General features: G+C 39.2%; 1 protein-coding gene across 1 annotated transcript in view; it reads left to right on the top strand.

The window, feature by feature from the left end:
* Redic1 (regulator of DNA class I crossover intermediates 1) overlaps window positions 1-21,604 on the top strand; it is a 51,043-nt gene that overhangs the window by 15,405 nt on the left and 14,034 nt on the right. Inside the window, exons 6-9 of the mRNA XM_090328998.1 lie at window positions 9,632-9,747; window positions 15,920-16,416; window positions 16,993-17,062; window positions 18,736-18,787. Of these exons, the coding sequence (XP_090185124.1) occupies window positions 9,632-9,747; window positions 15,920-16,416; window positions 16,993-17,062; window positions 18,736-18,787 (735 nt within the window). The remainder of the gene's footprint in view (window positions 1-9,631; window positions 9,748-15,919; window positions 16,417-16,992; window positions 17,063-18,735; window positions 18,788-21,604) is intronic.

Genomic DNA, 21,604 nt, shown 5'->3' with positions numbered 1-21,604 from the left:
AGTTTGTATGTCATAGAAACATATCAGTTTATGAAATAAAACATTATGATTATAGAGTCATAGGTTTTTTTGTCTATATAGTTACGTTTGTATTTCCATTACCATGTCCATTGCTTTGGGTATGCAGTTATTGAGTCCTCGCTCTTGTACGCTTTCGAATATGCTTTTATCTGTACAGAAACTTTTTATTTTTAGGTAGTCCCATTTATGGAGTCTCTCTCCAATCTGTTGTGACCCTGGGATTCTGTTCAGGAATCTGTTGTCTGTGCCTATGAGTTCCAGTGTATCTCCAACTCTGTCTTGTGGTTGTTTCAAGGTTTCTGGTCTGACATCGAGGTCTTTGATCCACTTTGAGTTAATGCTTGTGCATGGCGAAAGGCTAGGGTCAATTTTTAGTATTCTGCATGTGGCTGCCCAGTTTTGCCAGCACCAATAATTGAATAGACTGTGTTTGTTCCATTGTATATCTTTGGCTCCTTTGTCAAATACAAGTTGCCTATAGGTATATGGTTCTATTTCTGGGTCTTCTATTCTGTTCCACTGATCTTACGGTCTGGTTTTGTGCCAGTACCAAGCAGTTTTTGTTACTATGGCTCTATAGTAGAGTTTGAAGTCTGGTATTGTAATACCACCAGCATTGCTCTTTTTGCCTAGAATTGTTTTGGCTATTCTAGGTCTTTTCTTGTTCCATATGAATCTTTGGATTATATCTTCAATTTCTATAAAGAATGTCTTTGGGATTTTGATGGAGATTGCATTGAATTTGTATATCAGTTTTGGCAGTATAGCCATTTTCATTATGTTGATTCTCCCTAGCCATGAGCATGGGATGTCTTTCCATTTCCTAGTGTCCTCTTTAGTTTCTTTCATTAGGCTTGTATAATTTTCATTGAACAATTCCTTTACTTCTTTGGTTAAGTATATTCCTAAGTATTTTATTCTTTTGGGGGCTATTGCAAATGGAGTCATTTTCTTGATTTGGCCTTCTGTTTGTGTATTGTTGGTGTACAAGAAGGCTATTGACTTCTGAAGGTTGATTTTGTATCCTGCCACTTTGCTAAAGTGGTTTATTAATTCTAGGAGTTTGGGAGTGGAGTTTGTTGGGTCACTCAAGTAGAGGATCATGTCGTCTGCGAATAAGGATAGTTTAATTTCTTTCCCTATTTGGATCCCTTTGATGTCCTTTTCTTGTCTTATTGCTCTGGCTAAGGGTTCCAGCACTATATTGAAGAGAAGTGGAGAGAGTGGGCATCCCTGTCTAGTTCCTGATTTTAAGGTGAATGGTTCCAGTTTTTCACCATTTAGTATAATACTGGCTGTAGGTTTTTCATATATGGCTTTCACTATTTTGAGGAATGTACCTCTTATTCCTATTTTTTCTAGTGCTTTCAACATGAATGGATGTTGTATTTTGTCAAATGCCTTCTCCGCATCCAGAGAAATTATCTTATGATTTTTTTCTTTAGTCTATTGATATGGTGTATTACATTGATTGATTTGCGAATGTTAAACCAGCCTTGCATTTGTGGGATGAAGCCCACTTGATCATAGTGTATGATTTTTTAAATTTGTTTCTGGATTCTGTTGGCTAATATTTTATTGAGGAGTTTTGCGTCTGTGTTCATTAGAGAGATAGGTCTGTAATTTTCTTTTTTGGTGGGTCTTTCCCTGGTTTGAGGATGAGAGTAATATTAGCTTCATAAAATGAGTTTGGTATTGCTCCTTCTGTTTGTATTTCTCGGAAGAGTTTCAAGAGTATAGGTGTTATTTCATCTTTAAACGTCTTGTAGAATTCCGCAGTGAAACCATCTGGACCTGGGCTTTTTTTGGTTGGCATTTCCCTGATTGCTTCCACAATTTTGTTGTAAGAAATTGGTCTGTTCAATTTGTTTACCTCATCGTTGTTCAGTGTGGGTAGCCTATATTTATTTAAGAAATCATCCATTTCTATTAGATTTTCTTGTTTCTTTGAATATAGGCTCTGGTAGTACCTATTCATTATGGACTGGATTTCTTGGGAATCAGTTGTGATTGTTCCCGTGGGGTCTCTAATCTTGTTTATTTGAGCCTCCCCTTTCCTTTTTTTGATTAATCTTGCCAAGGGTATGTCAATTTTGTTGACTCTTTCAAAGAACCAACTTTTTGATTTATCAATTTTGTGTATAGTAGATCTTATTTCAATCTCTGAAATTTCTGATTTTATTTTTGTTATTTCTGTCCTTCTAGCTGTTTTAGAATTAACTTTTTCTTGCTCCTCTGGGTGTTTCAGTTTTTTTTTTTTTTTGCCAGTCCTGGGCTTGAGCTCAGGGCCTAAGCACTGTCCTTGGACTTTCTCAAGGCTAGAGCTCTACCACTTGAGCATTAGCACCACTTCTGGCTTTTATCTATGTATGTGGTACCGAGGAATCGAACCCGGGTCTTCATGCATGCTAGGCAAGCACTTTAACCACTAGGTCAAACTCCCGGCTCTGTTTCAGTTTTTATTTTTTTTAAGGATATTTACATGCTCTTCTTCTGTCTTTTTAATAAGAGCTCCTAGGGCGATAAATTTGCCTCTTAGAACTGCCTTTGCTGTGTCCCATAAGTTTCTTTGTGATGTTTCTTGATTGTCATTACATTCAAGGAAGTTTTTAATTTCATTTCTGATCCGATCTGTTACCCAGGGGTTATTCAGAAGTGTGTTGTTCAGTTTCCATGTGATTGAATGTTTTTTGACTTTGACTGCATTGTTCAGAATTAGTCTGACTCCACTGTGGTCTGATAGGATGCATGGGATTATATCAGACTTTTTGTATCTCCTTAATTTTTCTGTATGAACTATTATATGATCTATTTGGGAGTGTGTTCCATGTGCTGCTGAGAAAAATGTAAAAAGTTTTGCCGTTGGATGGAAGACTGTGTATATCTGTTAAGCCCAGCTGGGCTATTGTGTCATTTAAGTTGATGGTGTCTTTGCTTAACTTTTGTTGAGTTGACCTGTCATTTGTTCAGAGTGGTGTATTGAGGTCACCAACAATGATTGTGTTTGAGTCTATCTTTTTCTGTAGTTCTAAACGAGTTTGTTTGATGAATTTGGGTGCTCCCGTGTTGGGGAGTAGATGTTTATAACTGTAATATTATGGGCATGGATTGTACCCTTTACTAATATATAATGGCCGTCTCTATCTTTGTGTACTGATTTTACTGAGAAGTTAATTTTATTGGAGATTAAGATTGCTACTCCTGCTTTTTTGCATGGTGCATTGGAGTGGAAAATTCGTGTCCATCCTTTCACTTGGAATTTGTTTCTGTCTTTGGCAGTGAGGTGGGTCTCTTGGAGGCAACATATGGATGGGTGGTGTTTCTTAATCCAGTCTGCTGCTCTGTGTCTTTTGATTGGATTGTTCAGCCCGTTCACGTTTAGGGAGATTATGGAGAAGTGGTCAGTGTCCATTGTTGTTATTTATTTTTACTTCTAAGTTTCTTTCTCTTTTTTCCCCTTTTGTGTTTAGTGAATTATAGATGTTTGCTTCTTGATGGGGGTTCTTGATGTTCTACAATTTGTTCTCGATTAATTAGTATTCTTTGTAACGCTGGTTTAGTGTGCACATATTCATAAAGCTTCTCTTTGGAGTGAAATATTCTTGTTTCTCCTCAAATGTAAATGCTAGTTTTGCTGGATATGTCAGTCTGGGTTGGCAGTTGTTGGTCTTCAGGACATCAATGATGTTTTTCCAAGCTTTTCTTGCATTTAGGGTTTGCGTGGAGAGATCTGCTGTAATTCGAATGTTCCTCCCATTATAATATAGCTCCTTCTTTGTTTTTGCAGTATTTAAGATCAATTCCTTGGTATTCGGGTCTAATGTCTTTACTATGATATGTCTAGGTGAGTTCCTTCTAGGATCTTGCCTGCTTGGGGTCCTGAAACCTTCAATAATGTGAGTATTTTCCCTTTTGAAGTTAGGGAAGTTCTCTGCTATGATTTTGGTGAATAAGGGTTGCATACCTTTGTCCTGGAATTCGGCCTCCTCCTCAATCCCTATTATATGAAGATTAGACTTCTTTGCTGCATCTGCCAGTTCCTGGAGCTCTCTCTGGTAGATTCTGACTGATTTTTCCAAGGTGGCGATTCTCTGTTCCAGCTCTTGTGTTTTGTCTTCCGTTTCTGATGTTCTGTTCTCCATCTCCGTCAGTCTGCTTCTTAATGCCTCCATTTTTGCTTGAAGTGTGGATGCTGAGCTGATCATGTCTGCTCTGAGGGTATTAATCTTTTCTTCCATTTCTCTTTTGAATTCGAGGAGCTCTTTGGAGATTTCCTGCTTATGTTCCAGGAATTGTTTTTGGAATTCTGTTTTAATCTCTTTAGTCATGTTCACAATCATCTCCTTGAATAGGGTCATGTTTCGTGTCTCTTCAGGTGTCATTTCTTGGGATGGTGACATCTCTCTTGTCTCTTCGCTCTTGTTGCCTATTGGGCTTTGCGTGGGACTTTGATTATTTATGTATGTCGTGATTCTTCTTTGAGGTCTCCTCAGCACCGAGAACTGTTGTTGTAGTTTGCTCTGTGGTCAGTAGGTAGCGGTCTTTGCTTGGATTGGGACCGTTGTTCTGGGAGTATGTGAATACCTGTGGTTCTCAGCCAAATTGATTCCTCTGCTGACTATGTCAGAGTTTGCCATTTTTGTAGGTGTTCGATCGATTCCCAGAGGCTGTGTGCTGCTGTACAGCCCAGCCAGTGGCCTCACAGTGGGCCGTGGGATGGATCTGCGAGCTTTGGTCTCAGCATGCTGAGTGGATGGTTGGTTTTCCTGTGCTGCTTCTAGGGGCGGGCCCCCAGCCAAGGGTCTGGGGTTTGGGAGTTTCTAGGGGCTCTCAGCAGTACCTGTGGCTGTCCGCTCTGTTCCCAGGGGCGGGGCCCAGCTGAGGACGTGTTTTCCAAGGGCAGAGCTGAGCCTTTCTGATTCTCAGAAGGCTAGCTTGGCTGCTGGTCGGCCCTTCAGTTCCCTGCTGCTTTGTCAGAGAGTCTGTGACTGTGGGGGGCCCCTCAGTGCTGTCTCGCTCAGGATTCCCAGCTGGAGAATGCCCCGCTTAAGATTTGGGGGGGACAGATGCTGGCTCCTGTTGTCCCGTACACGCTGTTGTAAGGCAGGGACACAGTGCTCCCCGCTCTCCAGACCCAGTGGCCTGGAAGAGGAACCAGGTGGGCGGGTGGGAGCTGGGACATCCCCGCCTCCCCTGGTGGGGTGCTGGGTCTTGGTGCAGCCTGCCTGTCAGTCTCCTGTCAGAGGCCTGGGAGAGGAACCTGGTGGGCGAGTGGGGACTGGGACACCTCCGCCTCCCTTGGTGAGGTGCTGGGTCTTGGCGCCTCCTGCCTGTCAATCTCCAGTCATTGGCCTGGGGGAGGGAGCTGTTGAGGGAAGGGACAGGATTCTAAATTCCTTGCCCCCCTTGTTCCTACTATTCTCAGGTGGGGTGGAGGGGTCTGAGTTAAGTTCTATGGCTTGGCACCCGCTCTGTGTTTTGGGGCCCGGTGCAGTACTCACACCTCGTCTGTGGGTGCTGCATGGTGTTGGATAATCCTTCACTCCCCTCGGATCTCCGCCGCCGCTTGTGGTCCGCGTCTGGGTTCCGCTGCTTCTACGGCTTGCTGACCCGGTTGCCCGGCCCGGCGCTGCCCGGCCCGGCGCTGCCCAGCCTGGCTCCCTCCACTGCCCCCTCCACCGCTGCTTTTCTTGGCTCGGAGCTGGCGCGGTGGGGGAGTGGTCCTCGCCTTCCGAATTCTTTGAGAAAGTTGGATGTGAGCTTTATCTGGATTTCTTTTTCAATTTGGGTCCTTTTCCTTTGCTTCTTGAGTTTGTTGTTGTGGATTTCTTAAGGTAATTGATTTGTGGGACTCCCTGGTTCTCTCTTTTTGTGAGAGAGAGCTAGGCAGTGTCCCTATTGTCTCGGCGTCATCTTCCTCTTCTCCATTTTGTTGACTCTTTTAAAGAACCAACTTTTTGATTTATTAATTTTGTGTATAGTGGATCTTAGTCTCTATTTCCGATTTTATTTTCGTTATTTCTGTCCTTCTAGTTGTTTTAGAATTAATTTTTTCTTGCTCTTCTAGGTGCTTTAGTTTCTTCTTCGTGTTATTTACATGCTCTTATTCTGTGTTTTGAATATGGGCTCCTAGTGCGATAAATTTGCCCCTTAGAACTGCCTTTACTCTGTCCCATAAGTTCCTTTGTGATGTAACATGATTGTCCTTACATTCAAGAAAGTTTTGAATTCCTTCTTTGATTTGTTTTGTAAGCCAGGAGTTAAGTCAGAAGTTGTTCAGCTTCCAAGTGTTTGAATGTTTTTTTTAACCTTTTACTGTGTTATTCAGAACTAGTCTGACTCCACTGTGATCAGATAGAATGCATGGGATTATATCAGCCTTCTTGCATCTGCTTATGTTTTCTGTATGAACTACTATATGATCTATTTTGGAGTATGTTCCATGTGCTGCTGAGAAAAATGTATAGTTTCGCCACTGGATGGAAGACTCTGTGTATATCTGTTAAGCCCAGCTGGAGTATGGTGTTGTTTTTATGTCGATGGGGTCTTTGCTTATCTTTTGTTGAGTTGACCTGTCATTTGGTGAGAGTGGCGTATTGAAGTCTCCCACTATGACTGTGTTTTAGTCTATCTCGTTCTGTAATTCTAAGAGAGTTTGCTTCACGAATTTGGGTGCTCCCGTGTTGGGGGAGTAATGTTTATAAGTGTAATATTCTGGGTATGGATTGTACCCTTTAGCAATATGTAGTGGCCATCTTTATCTTTATTTACTGATTTTACTGAGAAGTTAATTTTGTCAGCGATTAAGATTGCTACTCCTGCTTATTTGCTGGTGCATTGTAGTCGAAAATTCTTTCCCATCCTTTCACTTGGAGTTTGTTTCTGTCTTTGGCAGTGAAGTGGTGGGTCCCTTGGAGGCAACATGTGGATGGGTCTTGTTTCTTAATCCAGTCTGCTGTTCTGTGTCTTTTGATTGGATTGTTGAGCCCCTTCACATTTAGGGAAATTATGGAGAAGTGGTTTGTGTCCTTTGTCATTATTTATTTTAACTTCTGAGTTTCTTTCTCCCTTTTTTCCACTTTTGTGTTTAGAGATTCATATGTGATTGCTTCTTGATGGGGGTTCTTGATGTTCTGCAGTTTGTTCTTGATTATTTAATATTTTTTTGTAATCCTGGTTTAGTGTGCATGTATTCATATAGCTTCTCTTTGGAATGAAATATTCTTGTTTCTCCCTCAAATGTAAATGCTAGTTTTGCTGGATATATCAGTCTGGGTTGGCAGTTGTTGATCTTCAGGGCATGAATGATATTTTTCCAAGCTTTTCTTGCATTTAAGGTTTGCGTGGAGAGGTCCGCAGTTATTCTATTTTTTTTTCCAGTTTAGTATAGCTCTTTCTTTGCTTTTGTGGCATTTAAGATCAGCTCCTTATTATTCGGGTCTAGTGTTTTTACTAGGATGTGTCTAGACGAGTTCCTTCTAGGATCTTGCTTGTTTGGAGTTCTGAAGCCTTAATAATGTGTGTATTTTCCCTTTTGAGGTTGGGAAAGTTCTCTGTTATGATTTTGGTGAATAAGAGTTGCATTCCTTTATTGATAATCTCTGCCCCTCTGCCCCTTCTTCAATACCTGTTATACGAAGATTAGATTTCTTGGCTGCGTCTGCCAAGTCCTGGAGTTCTCTTTGGTGAGTTCTGACTGATTTCTGTAGACTGATGATTCTCTATTCCAGCTCTTCTATTTTATCTTCCTTTCCTGATGTCCTATTCTCCATCTCAGTCAATTTGTTGCTTAATGCTTTAATTTTTGTTTGCTTTGTGGACACTGAGCTGATCATGTCTGTTGCGAGGGTATTAATCTTTTCTTCTAGGGATGTATAATTTTTTTTCTATTTCTCTTTTGAATTCAAGGAGCTCCTTGCTGATTTCCTGTTTATGTTCCTGGAATTGTTTTGGAGTTCTGCTTTAATCTCTTTAGTCATGTCCGTAGTCATCTCCTTGAGTAGAATCATGTTTCGTGTCACTTCAGGTGTCATTTCTTGGGGTGGTGACATCTTTCTCGTCCTTTCACTCTTGTTTCCTTGTGGGCTTTGTGTGGGACTTTGATTATACATATTGTGATTTGTCAATTGCAATTCCCGATGCATTGGAGACTGTTGTTGTAGTTTCCCTCTGTGGTCTATAGGTGGCGGTCTTTACTTGGTTTGGGGCTGGTGGTTCTGGGAATCTGTGTAAATGTGTGGTTCTCAGCCAAACTAGTTCCACTGCTGACTGGGTTGGAGATTGTAGCTTTTACAGGTGTGTCAGCTCGTCCCCAAAGGCTGTGTGCTGCTGCACAGCTAGCTCTCAGCTAGCACAACCAGTGGCCCCGTTGTGGGCCGCAGTTTGGGGCCTTCAGCCGTGAGGCCCTGCAGCTAGTTTGCCCATCCTATTCCCAGGGGTGGGGCCCTGCTGAGGGCCTGAGGTTTGAGAGCTTCTGGGAGCCAGCTAGCTTGTGGCCCTGTTCCAAGGAGCGGGTCCCAGCAGAGAAAGTGGGCTCTGAGGGCACAGCTGCACCTTTCTGGATCTCAGAGGGTGAGCTCTGCCCCTGCTGGTCTGCCCTTCAGTTCTCTGCTGTGTTTCAGGGAAGTACTGGGCTGCTTTGGTTGAGAGTCTTTTTGTGACTCTGTGTGTGTGGGGGGGGTCCCTTGGTGTTGGCTTGCCAGAGGCTCTCCTCAGGATGGTGCCCCACTTAGTTTTGGTTCAGTCAGATGCTGGCTTGCAGACTCATGCACACATCCACCCGCTGTTGGAAGGCAAGATCTTAGCGCCCCTCAGTCTCCAGTTTCAGTGGCCTGGGAGACGAGGCTGTTGGGCAGGTGGGAGCAGGGACACCTCTACCCCCTTTGTTTGGGGTGCTGGGTCTTAGTGCCTGCCCACCTGTCAGTCTCCAGTCAATGGCCTGGAGGAGGGAGTGCTGGGGGAAGGGACAGGATTCTGAATTCCTTGCCCCCCCCACTTGCCAGTCTTTCTTGGGCTGGGTGGAGGGGTCTGAGTTAAGTTCTGTAGCTCACCAACAGCTCTGCTTTCCCGATGGGTTTGGGGGAACCCCTTGGACCACTTACTGGTCAGGGTTTGTCTGAGCTGCTCCACGGTGTTGGAGGGTCGTTCGCCTCCCCTCTGGTCTCCACTGCTGTCTCTGCTGCCCAAGACCGGTCTCTGTGGGATTCCTGTGTCTGGAGTTGGGGGCTTTCCCGGCCCAGGCACCCTCTGCCACGGCTTTGGTGGCTTGGAGCCAGCAGTGAGGGTGGGGGAGGGGTCATCATGTTTCGGATTCTTTGGGAATGTTGGATATAAGCTTTATCTCCGTTTCTTTTTCGGTTTGTATACTTCTCCGTTGTTTCTTGAATTTGTAGTCATGTGTTTCTTAAGATAGTTTGCTCATGGGATTTCCTGACTCTCTATTTTTGTGTTAGAGAGCTAGGCTGGTTCCTATTGTTTCAGGTCCATCTTTCTTTCTCCCCCCACCATAAATACATATTTTAATATAGATGTAGATTATGTAAATGTCACCTTTGGTAAATAAATTATATGTACGTATATTTACTATTTTGACATTTTCTTTGTTTTTTAGCTCAGTGAAATTAATTGTTCTGATTCTTTGGTTTCCAAGTTAAGAGATGGTCAAGATGTTCTCAATTCATCATATAAAGTAGCACAGTTTGGAACATTATTTGGGCAATTACAAAGGTAAGAAAAGATGCAAAGAAAATAAAGAAATAATAGAATTCTGTATGTTCAGTGTTAATTTGCTTTTAAGGGGCATAATTTTAGTTAGGAATATAAACAGACTTAAGTACATTTGTAGAAACAAAACACTCAGTAAAATGTATCATTTATTTAAAATATCCTTCAAAAAATTATCCTTCAAAACATGTTTAACATAATGTATATAGTAATGAGCTCTAGCATGATTTTCCATAGCGATCTTTCATCAAATACTTCTTCTTTCCAAACACCCTACCAGAAATCCTTCCTGATTTTCAGTAATACTATATTTTATTAGCATTCACATATGGAAGAGAATAGTATATGTGGCTGTCTTCTTTTACTTAGCACCATGTCCTACAGTCCCATCTATTTCACTGCAAATGACAGGATTTTGACTCTTCACTATGCTCCCACTTTTCCTGAGTATGGAGGCTGATTCCCTAATACACTATGAGTAGTGCCACAGTAAACATGTCTGTGCATTTATGTCTCTTAATAGTGGGCTATTTGGTTACTTTCAGATATGTCATCAAGAAGTTGGGTGGCTAGATCATTTGGCATATATATCTATATATATTTAGTATTTTGAGGAAACGTCATGTTATTTTTTATAATTATAGTTCTAATTTGCTTTTCCACAGGGTTTAAATCTACATTTTACTCACAATATATATTTTTTTAAGTTGAAAAGGGCAGGATTATTTCATTTTAATAATTTTGAGTTTTATGATCCTTTATATGTTACTAATTATCACAAGAACTTTCCTTGTAATTTTTTCAAAAATAACAATATGCTAATAACAATATGCTAATAACAAAAAAATCTCCTTTAAGGTCTTTTTCTGCTATAAAGTTAAACTCTATTATGAAGGGGAGAATTCATTTCGAGAGTAATTCAAAGCAATTGGAATACTGTCTCCATATTGCATGCATATGAGATAATGTACAGAATATATTTTTAAAAGTATAATAGCTATTTAACCATAGTGGGGTAGTAATCATCCTAGTTTTGATTTGCATTTTTCTGATGACCAATTAGAGTTGAATATTTTTCATTGATTTGTTGGCTTTTCTTTTTATTTTGAGAAATTCCTATTCAAATGATTTGCTCATTTTAATTGGATTTCTTGGCTTTTTATCACTGTGTGTGTGTGTGTGTGTGTGTGTGTGTGTGTGTGTGTAGTGCAGCGCAGCTTGAACTCAAGGCCTCACACTCTTAATGTTTGTCACCGAGGGCTTACATGCTGCCATTTGAGCCACAAATCTACTTTGGCTTTTTGGTGGTTAATTGGAGATAAGAATCTCAGGGATTTTTCTACCTAGACTGACTTTGAGTATCCAGAATTGAAGTTATGAGTCACTAATGCCTAGCTGTACCTTTTTTTTTCCTTACCTGTCCTAGGGCTTGAACTCAGGGCCTGGGCACTGTCCTTGAGCTTTCTCAAAGCTAGCACTCTACCACTTGAGCCACAGTATCTCTTCCAGCTTCTTCTGTGGATGTGGTACCAAGGAATTGAACCCAGGGCTTTGTACATGCTAGGCAAGCATGTAACACTCCTGGCCCTACAATAGACATATTCTAGTATTAGAAATTAGGAAAACCACAGAGCCTATGTGTCTTTGGGTTTGGCTTGTTTAATATGATTTTTTCCCAAATCTTCCATTTCCTTAGAAATGGGGCGATGTCATTATTTCTCATGGAAGCATAGAATTCTATTATATATATGTATACACACACACACACACACACACACACATTCACATCATATTTTCTTGATCCATTCATCTACTTAGAAGCATCTGCATTGGTTCTATGTCTTATCTATGGTAAATAATGCTGCAATGAAAATAGTTGTACTGGGCCAGGAGTTTGGCCTAGTGGTTAAAGTGCTTGCCTAGCATGCATGAAGACCCGGGTTCGATTCCTTGGTACCACATACACAGAAAAAAAGCCGGAAGTGGTGCTGAGGCTCAAGTGGTAGAGCTCTAGCCTTGCGAAAGTCCAAGGACAGTGCTCAGGCCCTGAGCTCAAGCCCAGGACTGGCAAAAAAAAAAAAAAAGAAAATAGTTGTACTGGTGTGTTCTTGCTCTTTAAGTTCATGCTGGAGGTGAGTGGAAGGCCCACATATGCGGTCTCTTCTGTTTTTTCCTGGTTCCCTCTAGAAGTGGTCACTTAAATCTTGTCTTTCTAAGTAGGTTGCTTATAATATTTTCCTTAAATATAAATCTCTGTATAATTATAGCTTACTCTCTAGACATGGACCTAAAACTGTTTCTTTGGAGAAAACACTGTTGGTCCCCTCATTTTTTGGAGACTTCTGTATTCTGTGTTTTAAATTCTTATCCATTGCACTTATTAATGGATAGTCTTATTTGTTTGCTATCCGTCTTCTTTAGCATATAATCTTTATTGTCTCCCTACTACATAATAGGCACATAATAAATGCATATAAAAGAATTATTTAGAGAACTTATCTGTATTTTAACCCATAACTTTTAATAAGTTATAGTTAGAAAGCTAAGTTTAATTATTGTAAGACTTTGGAGTTTATTAGTTTCAATTCTCTATTCTCTACAAGGAATCCTTTGCAATATTTATTCCCAAATCAGATGCTGCCTGGATATTTTTTTTTTGTGGGTCATGGAGCTTGAACTCAGCCTGGGCGTTGTCCCGGAACTCTTCAGCCCAAGGCCACCAACCTGCCCTTGAGCCAAGCCCCATTTTCTAGAGGTTGACTGGAGATAAGAGTCTCAGGTCCTTTTTTGCCCAGACTGGCTTTGAACCTTGATCCTCAGATCTCAGCCTCCTGATTAGCTAGAATTATAATCGTGAGCCACCGTGCCCCACTTAGAATGCATTTTATAATGTGTTTTACAAGTCATGAATTGCTTGTTTGTGGCTTTCCCCCACCCCATAAAAATTTCACACTCATGCTCAACTTTTGTACTGTTCATGGTATGTGTTAGATTATATCTCCTAATATAACAAAAGAGTGTAAACATTGAGAAATATTGTGGGATTATGAATTATGAATATGAGCAAAAAATTTCCCTCTTTTAATATTGAACTCACTTCTTTTTCTGTCCTTAACATATGACTTAATGCCTATAATACTTGTAGGTGCTTATTGAATATTTGATAAATAACTTGAGGATAAAATTGGAAATCAGTATTGTGTCAGTATGCTTCTTTTTAAAATGTCTTTAATACCACCAACCTCAAACCACTCAATCCCAAGTAAATTTGTAGTTACTAGAAGTACAAATAAAAAGCATCTTTATTTCTCATTATTTCTATCTTAGTTTTGATTCTTTTCCACAAATTGGACTTCACTTAGACTTACCATTTCTGCATTAGAAACAAACTTTGGAGTCTTCTATTGCTCCTGATTTTCATCTAATTTATCTGATCTCCTGTTTACAGTTTTCTTCTTTGGAACTTAGTAGCTGCTTTAATATCTTTATTTGGTTGCAAAATATCAATTAAAGTGTTCTTAAAACTATTTAATTGATATTTACGCAAGCTAAATTTTTTTTAGAGAAATAGCATAGTACATTAAGAACAATAGTCACATCTTATATGGCTCTTGTTTCTATCTCTTGGAGATCGTTTCATTTAGCCTCATCCTATATGGCCTAATGTATCTAAATTTTGCCGTATTGTAATCCTCTGCTAGGAGAAACCAAGGTTTATACTAATTATAACAAATGAGGGAAGCCATTGAGCCTATGTCCCTTTGAATCTGGCTTATTTCACTTAATATGATTATTTCCCAAGTCTTTCCATTTCCTTACAAATGGGGCAATGCTGTTCTTTCTGATGGCAGCATAGAATTCTATTGTGTATAAATACCACATATTTTGATCCAATCATCCCCTGAGGGGCATCTGGGTTGGTTCCATATCTTTGCAATTGTAAATAGTGCTGCAATGAACATCATTTTGCTCGTGGGTTCTAGACGATTGGGTAAATGCCAAGTAATGGAATTGCTGGGTCATAGGGGAGCTCCATGTTTAGTCTTTTGAGGAACAAACTGCCACACTGCTTCCCATAGTGGTTGGATAAGTTTACACTCCCACCAACAGTGTAGTAGTGATCCCTCCTGGCCACATCCCCTCCAGCATCTGTTGTTATAAGATTTCTTGATCATGGCCATTCTAACTAGAGTGAGGTGGGAATCAGAGTTGTTTTGCTTTGCATTTCTTTTATGGCCAGAGATGTCGATCATTTCTTCATGTGTCTATAGGCCATTCTTATTTCTTCTGCAGAGAAGACTCTCTTTAAGTCTTTGGCCGATCTTTTAATGGCATGGTTGTTTCTTTGGAGATTAGTTTTGGAGTGGTTCAATTTTTTTAGCTGCTGATATATTTTAGATAAGAGGCCTTTGTCTGTTGTATGGTTAGGAAATATCTTTTCCTACTCTGTGGGCTTTCTATTTAGCTTACTAGCTATGTCCTTTGCCATACAGAAGCCCCTCAGGTTAGTGCAGTCCCATTTATCCAAACTTTCTTTGATTTGATGTGTTTCAGGGTCTTTATTAAGAAATTTTCCTATTCCTTCTTGTAAAGTTTTCATTGTATCTGCTTTTACCTCGAGGTCTTTGATCCATTTGGAGTTAATCCTGGTGCAGGGTGACATAGAAGGATCCAACTTTAGTTGTCTACAGGTGCTTAACCAGTTCTACCAGCACCGCTCGTTGAAGAGGCTGTCTTTCTTCCATTCTAGTTTTTGGGCTCCCTTAACAAAGATTAGGTGGCCATAGGTCTGTGGGTTGAATTCTGGGTCTTCAGTTCTATTTCATTGGTCCTCAGGCCTGTTCTTGTGCCAGTGACAAGCTGTTTCGGTTACTGTAGCTCTGTAATCGAGTCTAAAGTTTGGAATTGAAATTCGTCTTGCTCTGTTCTTTCTGGTAAGGATTCTTTTTACTATACGGGGTCTTTTATTATTCTGTATGAAATTTTGGATTGCCTCTTCTATTTTCTTAAAGAATGACATTGGGATATTGATGGGTATTGCGTTGAATTTGTAGATAGCCTTTGGCAAGATTGCCATTTTCATGATGTTAATTCTTCCAGTCTAGGAGCATGGGAGGTTTTTTCCATTTTCTCAGTTCTGCTTTAATTTCCTTTTTCAGGATTTTAAAGTTTTCATCATAAAGTTATTTGCATTCTTAGTTAATTCCTAGGTACTTTATTTTCTTTGTGGCTATTGCAAAAGGAGTTGCTTTTCTGGTTCGTTCTTCCTTCCTCTCACTGTTGGCATATAGGAAGGCAGTTGATTTTTGAGGGTTAATTTTATACCCTGCTACCTGCCAAAGTTTTGAATCAGCTCAAGCAACTTGGGAGAGGAATCTGTAGGGTTCTTTAAATACAGAATCATGTCATTTGCAAAGAGGGAAAGTTTCACTTCCTCTTTCCCTATTTGGATCCCCTTCATGCTTGCTTCTTGCCTTATTGCTCTGGCTAGGAGTGGAGAGAGTGGGCATCCTTGTCTCATTCCTGTTTTTAGAGGAAATGGCTTTAGCTTTTCATATGCAGGGTAACTTTTTTCTACTCTTGGAAATCTCTCTGTGGGCAAATGGAGCAGCAGTGACACACAGTGGTCGACTGAATTATTTGCTAGACTTTATTGTAGATGAGATATTATTATAGTCAATCATTTTGTTTTGATTATGTAACCAATAAAACAATTAATTTTTCATGTGAACTACAAAACAGTATATATTTTTATACTCAGTAGTATATACATATGTATGGAGTATATTAGATACATTTCCATCCAAAACATCACTTACTTCAATATAAAAAATAAAATATAGGGCTGGTTGTTTGGCAAGTGGTAGAGTGCTCACCTAGCATGCACAATGACCTGGGTTCAATTTCTTGGTACCACATACATAGAAAAAGCTGGGCGTGGTGCTGTGGCTCAAGTGCCAGAGCTCTAGCCTTGAGAAAGTCCAAGGATATTGCTCAGTCTCTGGTGAGTTTAAGCCTCAGAACTGGCAAATATGTGTGTGTGTGTGTGTGTGTGTGTGTGTGTGTGTGTGTGTGTGTATGTAATGTAGTAAAGGTTTATTAATCCTCAATATATTGTCTAAGAGTTTAAATTGGTTGTACTTTTTATGCTTATACAAGTTTATTTGTCCAAAAGTCCAGGTAATGAGAAATTTCTTACACCTGCTATATCTGTGAGTGAGGATTGTAGAAGCATGGATACAAGAAGACCGTCAGACTTCATTATTAAAAGCCATCCAGTACAAGATATTTTGGAAGATAATAAAAAAGAATTTTCAAGTTTTCTTGGAAACATGACCCAGCCAACTCATATGTTTGCATCAGAGAGTCAGGGCTCTTTTGTTAATCAAAATATCATTAACTTATTAAGCATAGATCAACAAAGAATAAAAGAACCCTTTGATAAGTGTGTTCGCAATAATTTCGGAGAATCTTGTGCTGTCACTCCTTCTGAAAACCATTTCATTGATGGATGCAGTAGAGACATTTTTACAGTTCCAGAGATGGCTTTTAGCTGTTACCCAGAAGCATGTCAGTCAGTCAAGAATTATCAGAGAGAATGCAATGATGAGATAAATGATGGCAATACATCTTTTGAGGAGAATTGCTACTCAGCCACCTCTGAAAATAACGGTTGGTATTGTAGATGGAAAATACATAATTTTTGTTTCCAGCTTTGATATATATTGGTGTATTTTACATATGTAAGATGCACCCACTCCTGTATAGTTGAATTTTGAAAACTAAAGTTTTCTTTGTTTGCAGATTTATCTAACCATAGACTGAAACTAATTTTTAAAGAAAATTAGCACCTGTTTTGAGCATGTACAGATTTTTTTTGGTGTTTATTCCAGAAGCAGTGTTATATCAGCTATCATAGGTCATTGAGTGACATAAAGCACATGAGGGTGAGCACACTCTGTATTGAGCCTTGAGCACCTGTAGATTTTGACGTTTGAGGCAGATGGGCAGAGTAGTAGAGAAAAGTGTTCCTGTCTGATACCAAGAGAAGATGATACAGTGTATAAATTCATCTACTTTATCAAAACACAAAGCCATAAACTAGAGTGAGTTTCTATGACATCTTGTTTATCTGACAGTGCAAACCAGTGTTTTCCTACTGTATGTGTCATGCGCATATGTCTTAAGTGAAAAAATAGAGATAAGTTATGCTGGATCTTTTACTCAAAGCATACTTTTATTTTTAAGGAAAACTTAAAAATGATTACCAAGAGAAGATACCACAGAAAAATACCCAGCAATGTCTAGAGAAACATATGTAAGTTTTCATATAAATCTGTAGAATGTATATTAGGATATATATATCTGTAGTTATATATTAGAGTGATATGTGTATCAGGTTGAACCAAGACAGTGAGGTAAGCATATTGCCTGAGGGCAAGCAGCACGCTAGTTGAGGGTATGGTACTTACAGCTGCCTTCCCTGAAATATTTTTCTTATCTGAATATTAGTGTTCATGACACTAAAGAAAATACATTTATATGTTCAAGAAATTGATATATTTACCAGAATATCAATTTATTTGCAGTAAAAAATAGGTATGCTTATTAACTTGGCAAGCATATTTCCTTACTTTAGGGTTTCCATAAGCAGATTTCTTTGTATTATATCAGAACAAGGAATAAATTAGTAGAGGCATTGCTTAGCAAGATCAGGGTCCCAGGTTTCAACCTAAATACCACGAACAAGAACAGGGAGTGATGATACATATGTTAGTGGCCTAAGCAAGCTTGCCAACCATTCATGGAACCCACAGCATGTGTTCTAGGAAGAGAGAAATGCTGCCCTCTTGCCAGCATTTATCTGACTCCTGACTCTGTACAAAATCTTCTGGATTCGAGTAGATTGGTATCAAATCCTTTGTAATTTGATAACCTAATTTATTTAGAGGTTTGAGGCTGTTTCACTGATCCTTCTGCATGATGACTTCCAATTATGGCTATTTAAAGAAAACTTCATTTTAGCCAGTAGTTTCTAGAATAGTCCCAACTTTTTCGGCAATTGTGATTTAGACAAATCGTTGAAACTAGGAATCTATTTAGATTTTTAATTTGAAAGTGGCTTTAGGGATATCTTTAAAATACTGATTTAAGAGAATACCTAAACCTTATGCCTACACTTGTTATTCAGGGGACTGAGATCTGAGGATCACAGTTCAAAGCCACACCTGCATTGGAAGGCTAATGGAATTCTTATCTCCAGTTAAACAGCAGGAGGCAGGTAGAAGAACTGTGACTTAAATGATAGCCTGAGCAAAAAGAAAATCTAAGGAAAAGCACCCAGGCCTCGAGTTCAAGCCCCAGTAGTACCTCACACACAAACACATGCAAAACGAATTTTTGTGAGATTTGTAATTTGTGAGACTTACATAAAATGCAGACTCATAATTCATTTTATTAAAATTATCACTTTCTCTTCCTCAATATCTGGGAATTTATGAATATAAAGCTGTAGGCTTTAGTATGCATGAAACTCTGGGTTCGATTCCTGGGTACCACATACACACAAGAAGCCAGAAGTGATGTTGTTGCTCAAGTGGTAGAGCCGTCCTCTTGAGAAAGCTCAAGGACAGTGCTCAGGCCCTGAGTTCAAGCTCCAGGACTAGCAAAAACAACAACAAAACAAAAAAAAATGGTTTAGAATAGCTTCCAGAGCTAGATAACAAATCTCAGTTACTTAAGGGGATGATGTTAAAACTGCAGAAGTCTTAACATGAGTATATGTATCTTTTTCTTTTAATTTCTCATATAATTGTTTTTTGAAGCCAAGATTTGAAATTGCAGTTTACCATATCAACTTATAGAGGGAGTAAAGCAAATATTAATTCTCTCTCTCTCTCTCTCTCTCTCTCTCTCTCTCTCTCTCTCTCTCTCTCTATCTCTCTATCTCTCTATCTCTATCTCTATCTCTCTATCTCAAATTAAATTTAGCGGTGCTTTCCCTTTAGAAGATCCACAGTACTGGGCCTATGGACTTGGTGAGGTAAAATGTATCTCTAATTTAGTCAGTTCTTTGTATTGTATTTTAATATTTTATCTACTTTGGCTTATAGTTAACTCTTATTCTTGTTTCTTTTTATGTACGCTTGCATTTTCTTAAGGAAATTATAGTTTAGATCTACAAATAGAATCTTCTTTACAGAAATTAATGTTCTTTGCTTAAAAATATTGAAACTTGTAACAATATACGTTACTATACTGCGTATTGTTAACAGTATGGTTACATGACAATATAAGAAAAAAGAAACTGAATGTCAAAGAAAGAGATTGGGTAGATTATTCCAGGTCATACACATGAGCTGGGATTCTGACCTGATATTTTCAACTATTCTGTTTTCTTTTTTATTGAGAAATTGGCATTGAGTGTTATGAATCTAATGGGCACTCGGTGCCTTCTGTATACTAGACTGAGAATAAAATGGCAAAAAATAGTTTCTCTTCCTTAGAGATTATATTCTGTTATACACTGTCCTCTGCAAGATACAGAGAGGACAATTACAGAACCAGTTTTTAGGATGCTTCTCTCTAGTAGCTAAACAGATGCAGAAAGAAAACACAATGCATTTAGGTAAGTTGCTGCAATTGAATTTTGCACAATTGGCAGTGGGCATGAAGTTTTAAGAAAATGTAAGTTTTATGGCTAGTTCATAGGAAAATATAGTGGAGAAGGCTTCTGAATATAATAATAGTGAGTTTACTGAAAGGATGAAATGTCTGAGAAAGCAACAGTAAGATGTGATGAGACTACTTTGTTTTAGACACTACTTGAAGGTATAATTCCCTAGAAAAACTCACAGTTGAACAAAATGAATACTTAGATTCTCATACTTGAAAGTGGTTAAGGGGAAAAGGGTATGATGAATGAAGAGAGACAGGTGGAGGGAAAATGTAATCATTCTAATTATTGTTATAGATACAAGTTACAAAGACAAGTAGCAAGAGAGAATTTTATCCTTTTTTATGTTTATCTATTTTCTTTTTTATTAAAGAATTTATTAACATTGATTTTTACATCATATTTCAAATGACATATTTAACAAACATGCCACATCCTTTTATAAAGGAATAGATAATAAATAAACTTCTATGCTATTTAGCAGTTTAGTTTCCTATCTCCAAATAGTGTGCTAAATAAATTGTAACTGAGAGTACCTGTGGCTGATGTCTGTAATCCTAGTTACTCAGGAAGCTAAATCAAAGCTAGCTTGCACAAGAAAATTCATGAGCCTCTTATCTCCAATTAACCAACAAGAAGCCAAAAGTAGGGCTGTGGCTCTAGTGGTAGAGCAGCAACCTTGAGTGAAAAAGCTAAGGACAGTGACTCAAGCCCTGAGTTCATGTCATGGCACGTACACATGCATACACAAAGAAAATTCTAGCAGAAGTGTATGATGACAGTAGAGTATTAAAAAGTCAACTTGAGCAAAATGAGGATATATCTGATAAGCAGAACATCTGAATGTAGGGCTGGAAGTTGTACAGTGGCAGTTTGAGTGGAAAAGAGATTCAGATGTAGATTTTGAAAGAACTCAATGATTTGACATTAGCTAACAAGGATGAGATATGGAGAAATACAAGACCTATGATTTCAGGCAAGTTGGTAGTTGGCGGGATGATAAATTTGAACCTATGTGTTTTTTAGGATATAAATGAAATAATTTCCCAGCAAAGAATGGATTTTCTAACAGTCTACCCATGAAGGCGTGGCCCCATGGCTAGAACTCACTAGAGACAAGGTAGCGGAGCAGTACACATCATTTTAGATGAAGGCTTCTAAGAAGTGGGAAGTCGGGCTGGGCATGTGGTTTGGTGGATAGGAGTGCTTGCCTAGCATGCATGAAGCCCTCGGTTCGATTTTTCAGTACCACATAAACAGAGAAAGGGACACCGTGACACTGTGGCTCAAGTGGTAGGGTGCTAGCTAGCCTTGAGCACAGAGACTGCCAAGGACAGGGCCCAGGTCCTGAGTTCAGGCCCCATGACTGGCAAAAAAAGGGGGAGGAAGAACGGAGATAAGACAAGAAGTCCTTTTCTATACTGTCTTCCTTCTGAAGACAAGAAGGCCATCATAAGGGATGGAGGTCTACCCCAAGAATGGGAAGGCACAAGCTCCAAATTACTTTTTTTTAATTCCTTTTTTTTGGGGGGAGGGGTGCTTGTGTGGCTTGAACTTGGCCGGGGTGCTGTCCCTGAGCTCTTCAGTTCAAGGCTACTGCCCTACCCTTGAGCCACAGTGCCTCTTCTGGTTTTGTGGTGGTTAATTGGGGATAAGAGTCTCATACATTTTCATGCCGGCATGGCTTTGAACCATGATCCTCAGATCTCAGCCTCCAGAGTAGCTAGGATTACAGGCGTGAGCTAACCATGCCTGGATGTTTGTTGTTGTTTTTGAAAGATTTTATTAACACTGATATACATCATATTTCAAATGTCATGTTTAACAAACAAGTATTCAAGAAGGGAATCTATATGCAATTACTGGCACATAGATTTTAGAACTTAATTAAAATTAGGCTAATTTGTATGTCATAGATATACTCTATAGACATATTATATAGATTGATGTATATATCCCATCATAGATTTTATATCTGTGTAGTTATGTTTATATCTCCAAGACTAAGTCCGTAACCTTGGGTACCCAAATATTGAGTTATCACTCTTATACTGTTTGGATCTAATATCCACATATTAAGGATACCATGTGCCTTTTGTTCCTTTGGTCTTATCTTACTCAACATGATTCACTCTAGTTTCATCCATTTCCCAGTGAATGCCATTATTTTTTCTTCCCTGTTGG

Source organism: Megascapheus bottae, chromosome 2, assembly GCF_031878675.1.
Source record: "Megascapheus bottae isolate mThoBot1 chromosome 2, mThoBot2.hap1, whole genome shotgun sequence".
NCBI lineage: Eukaryota > Metazoa > Chordata > Mammalia > Rodentia > Geomyidae > Megascapheus > Megascapheus bottae.
Note: the sequence above shows the minus strand (reverse complement) of the source record. Positions and strands in the feature narration are given on the sequence as shown.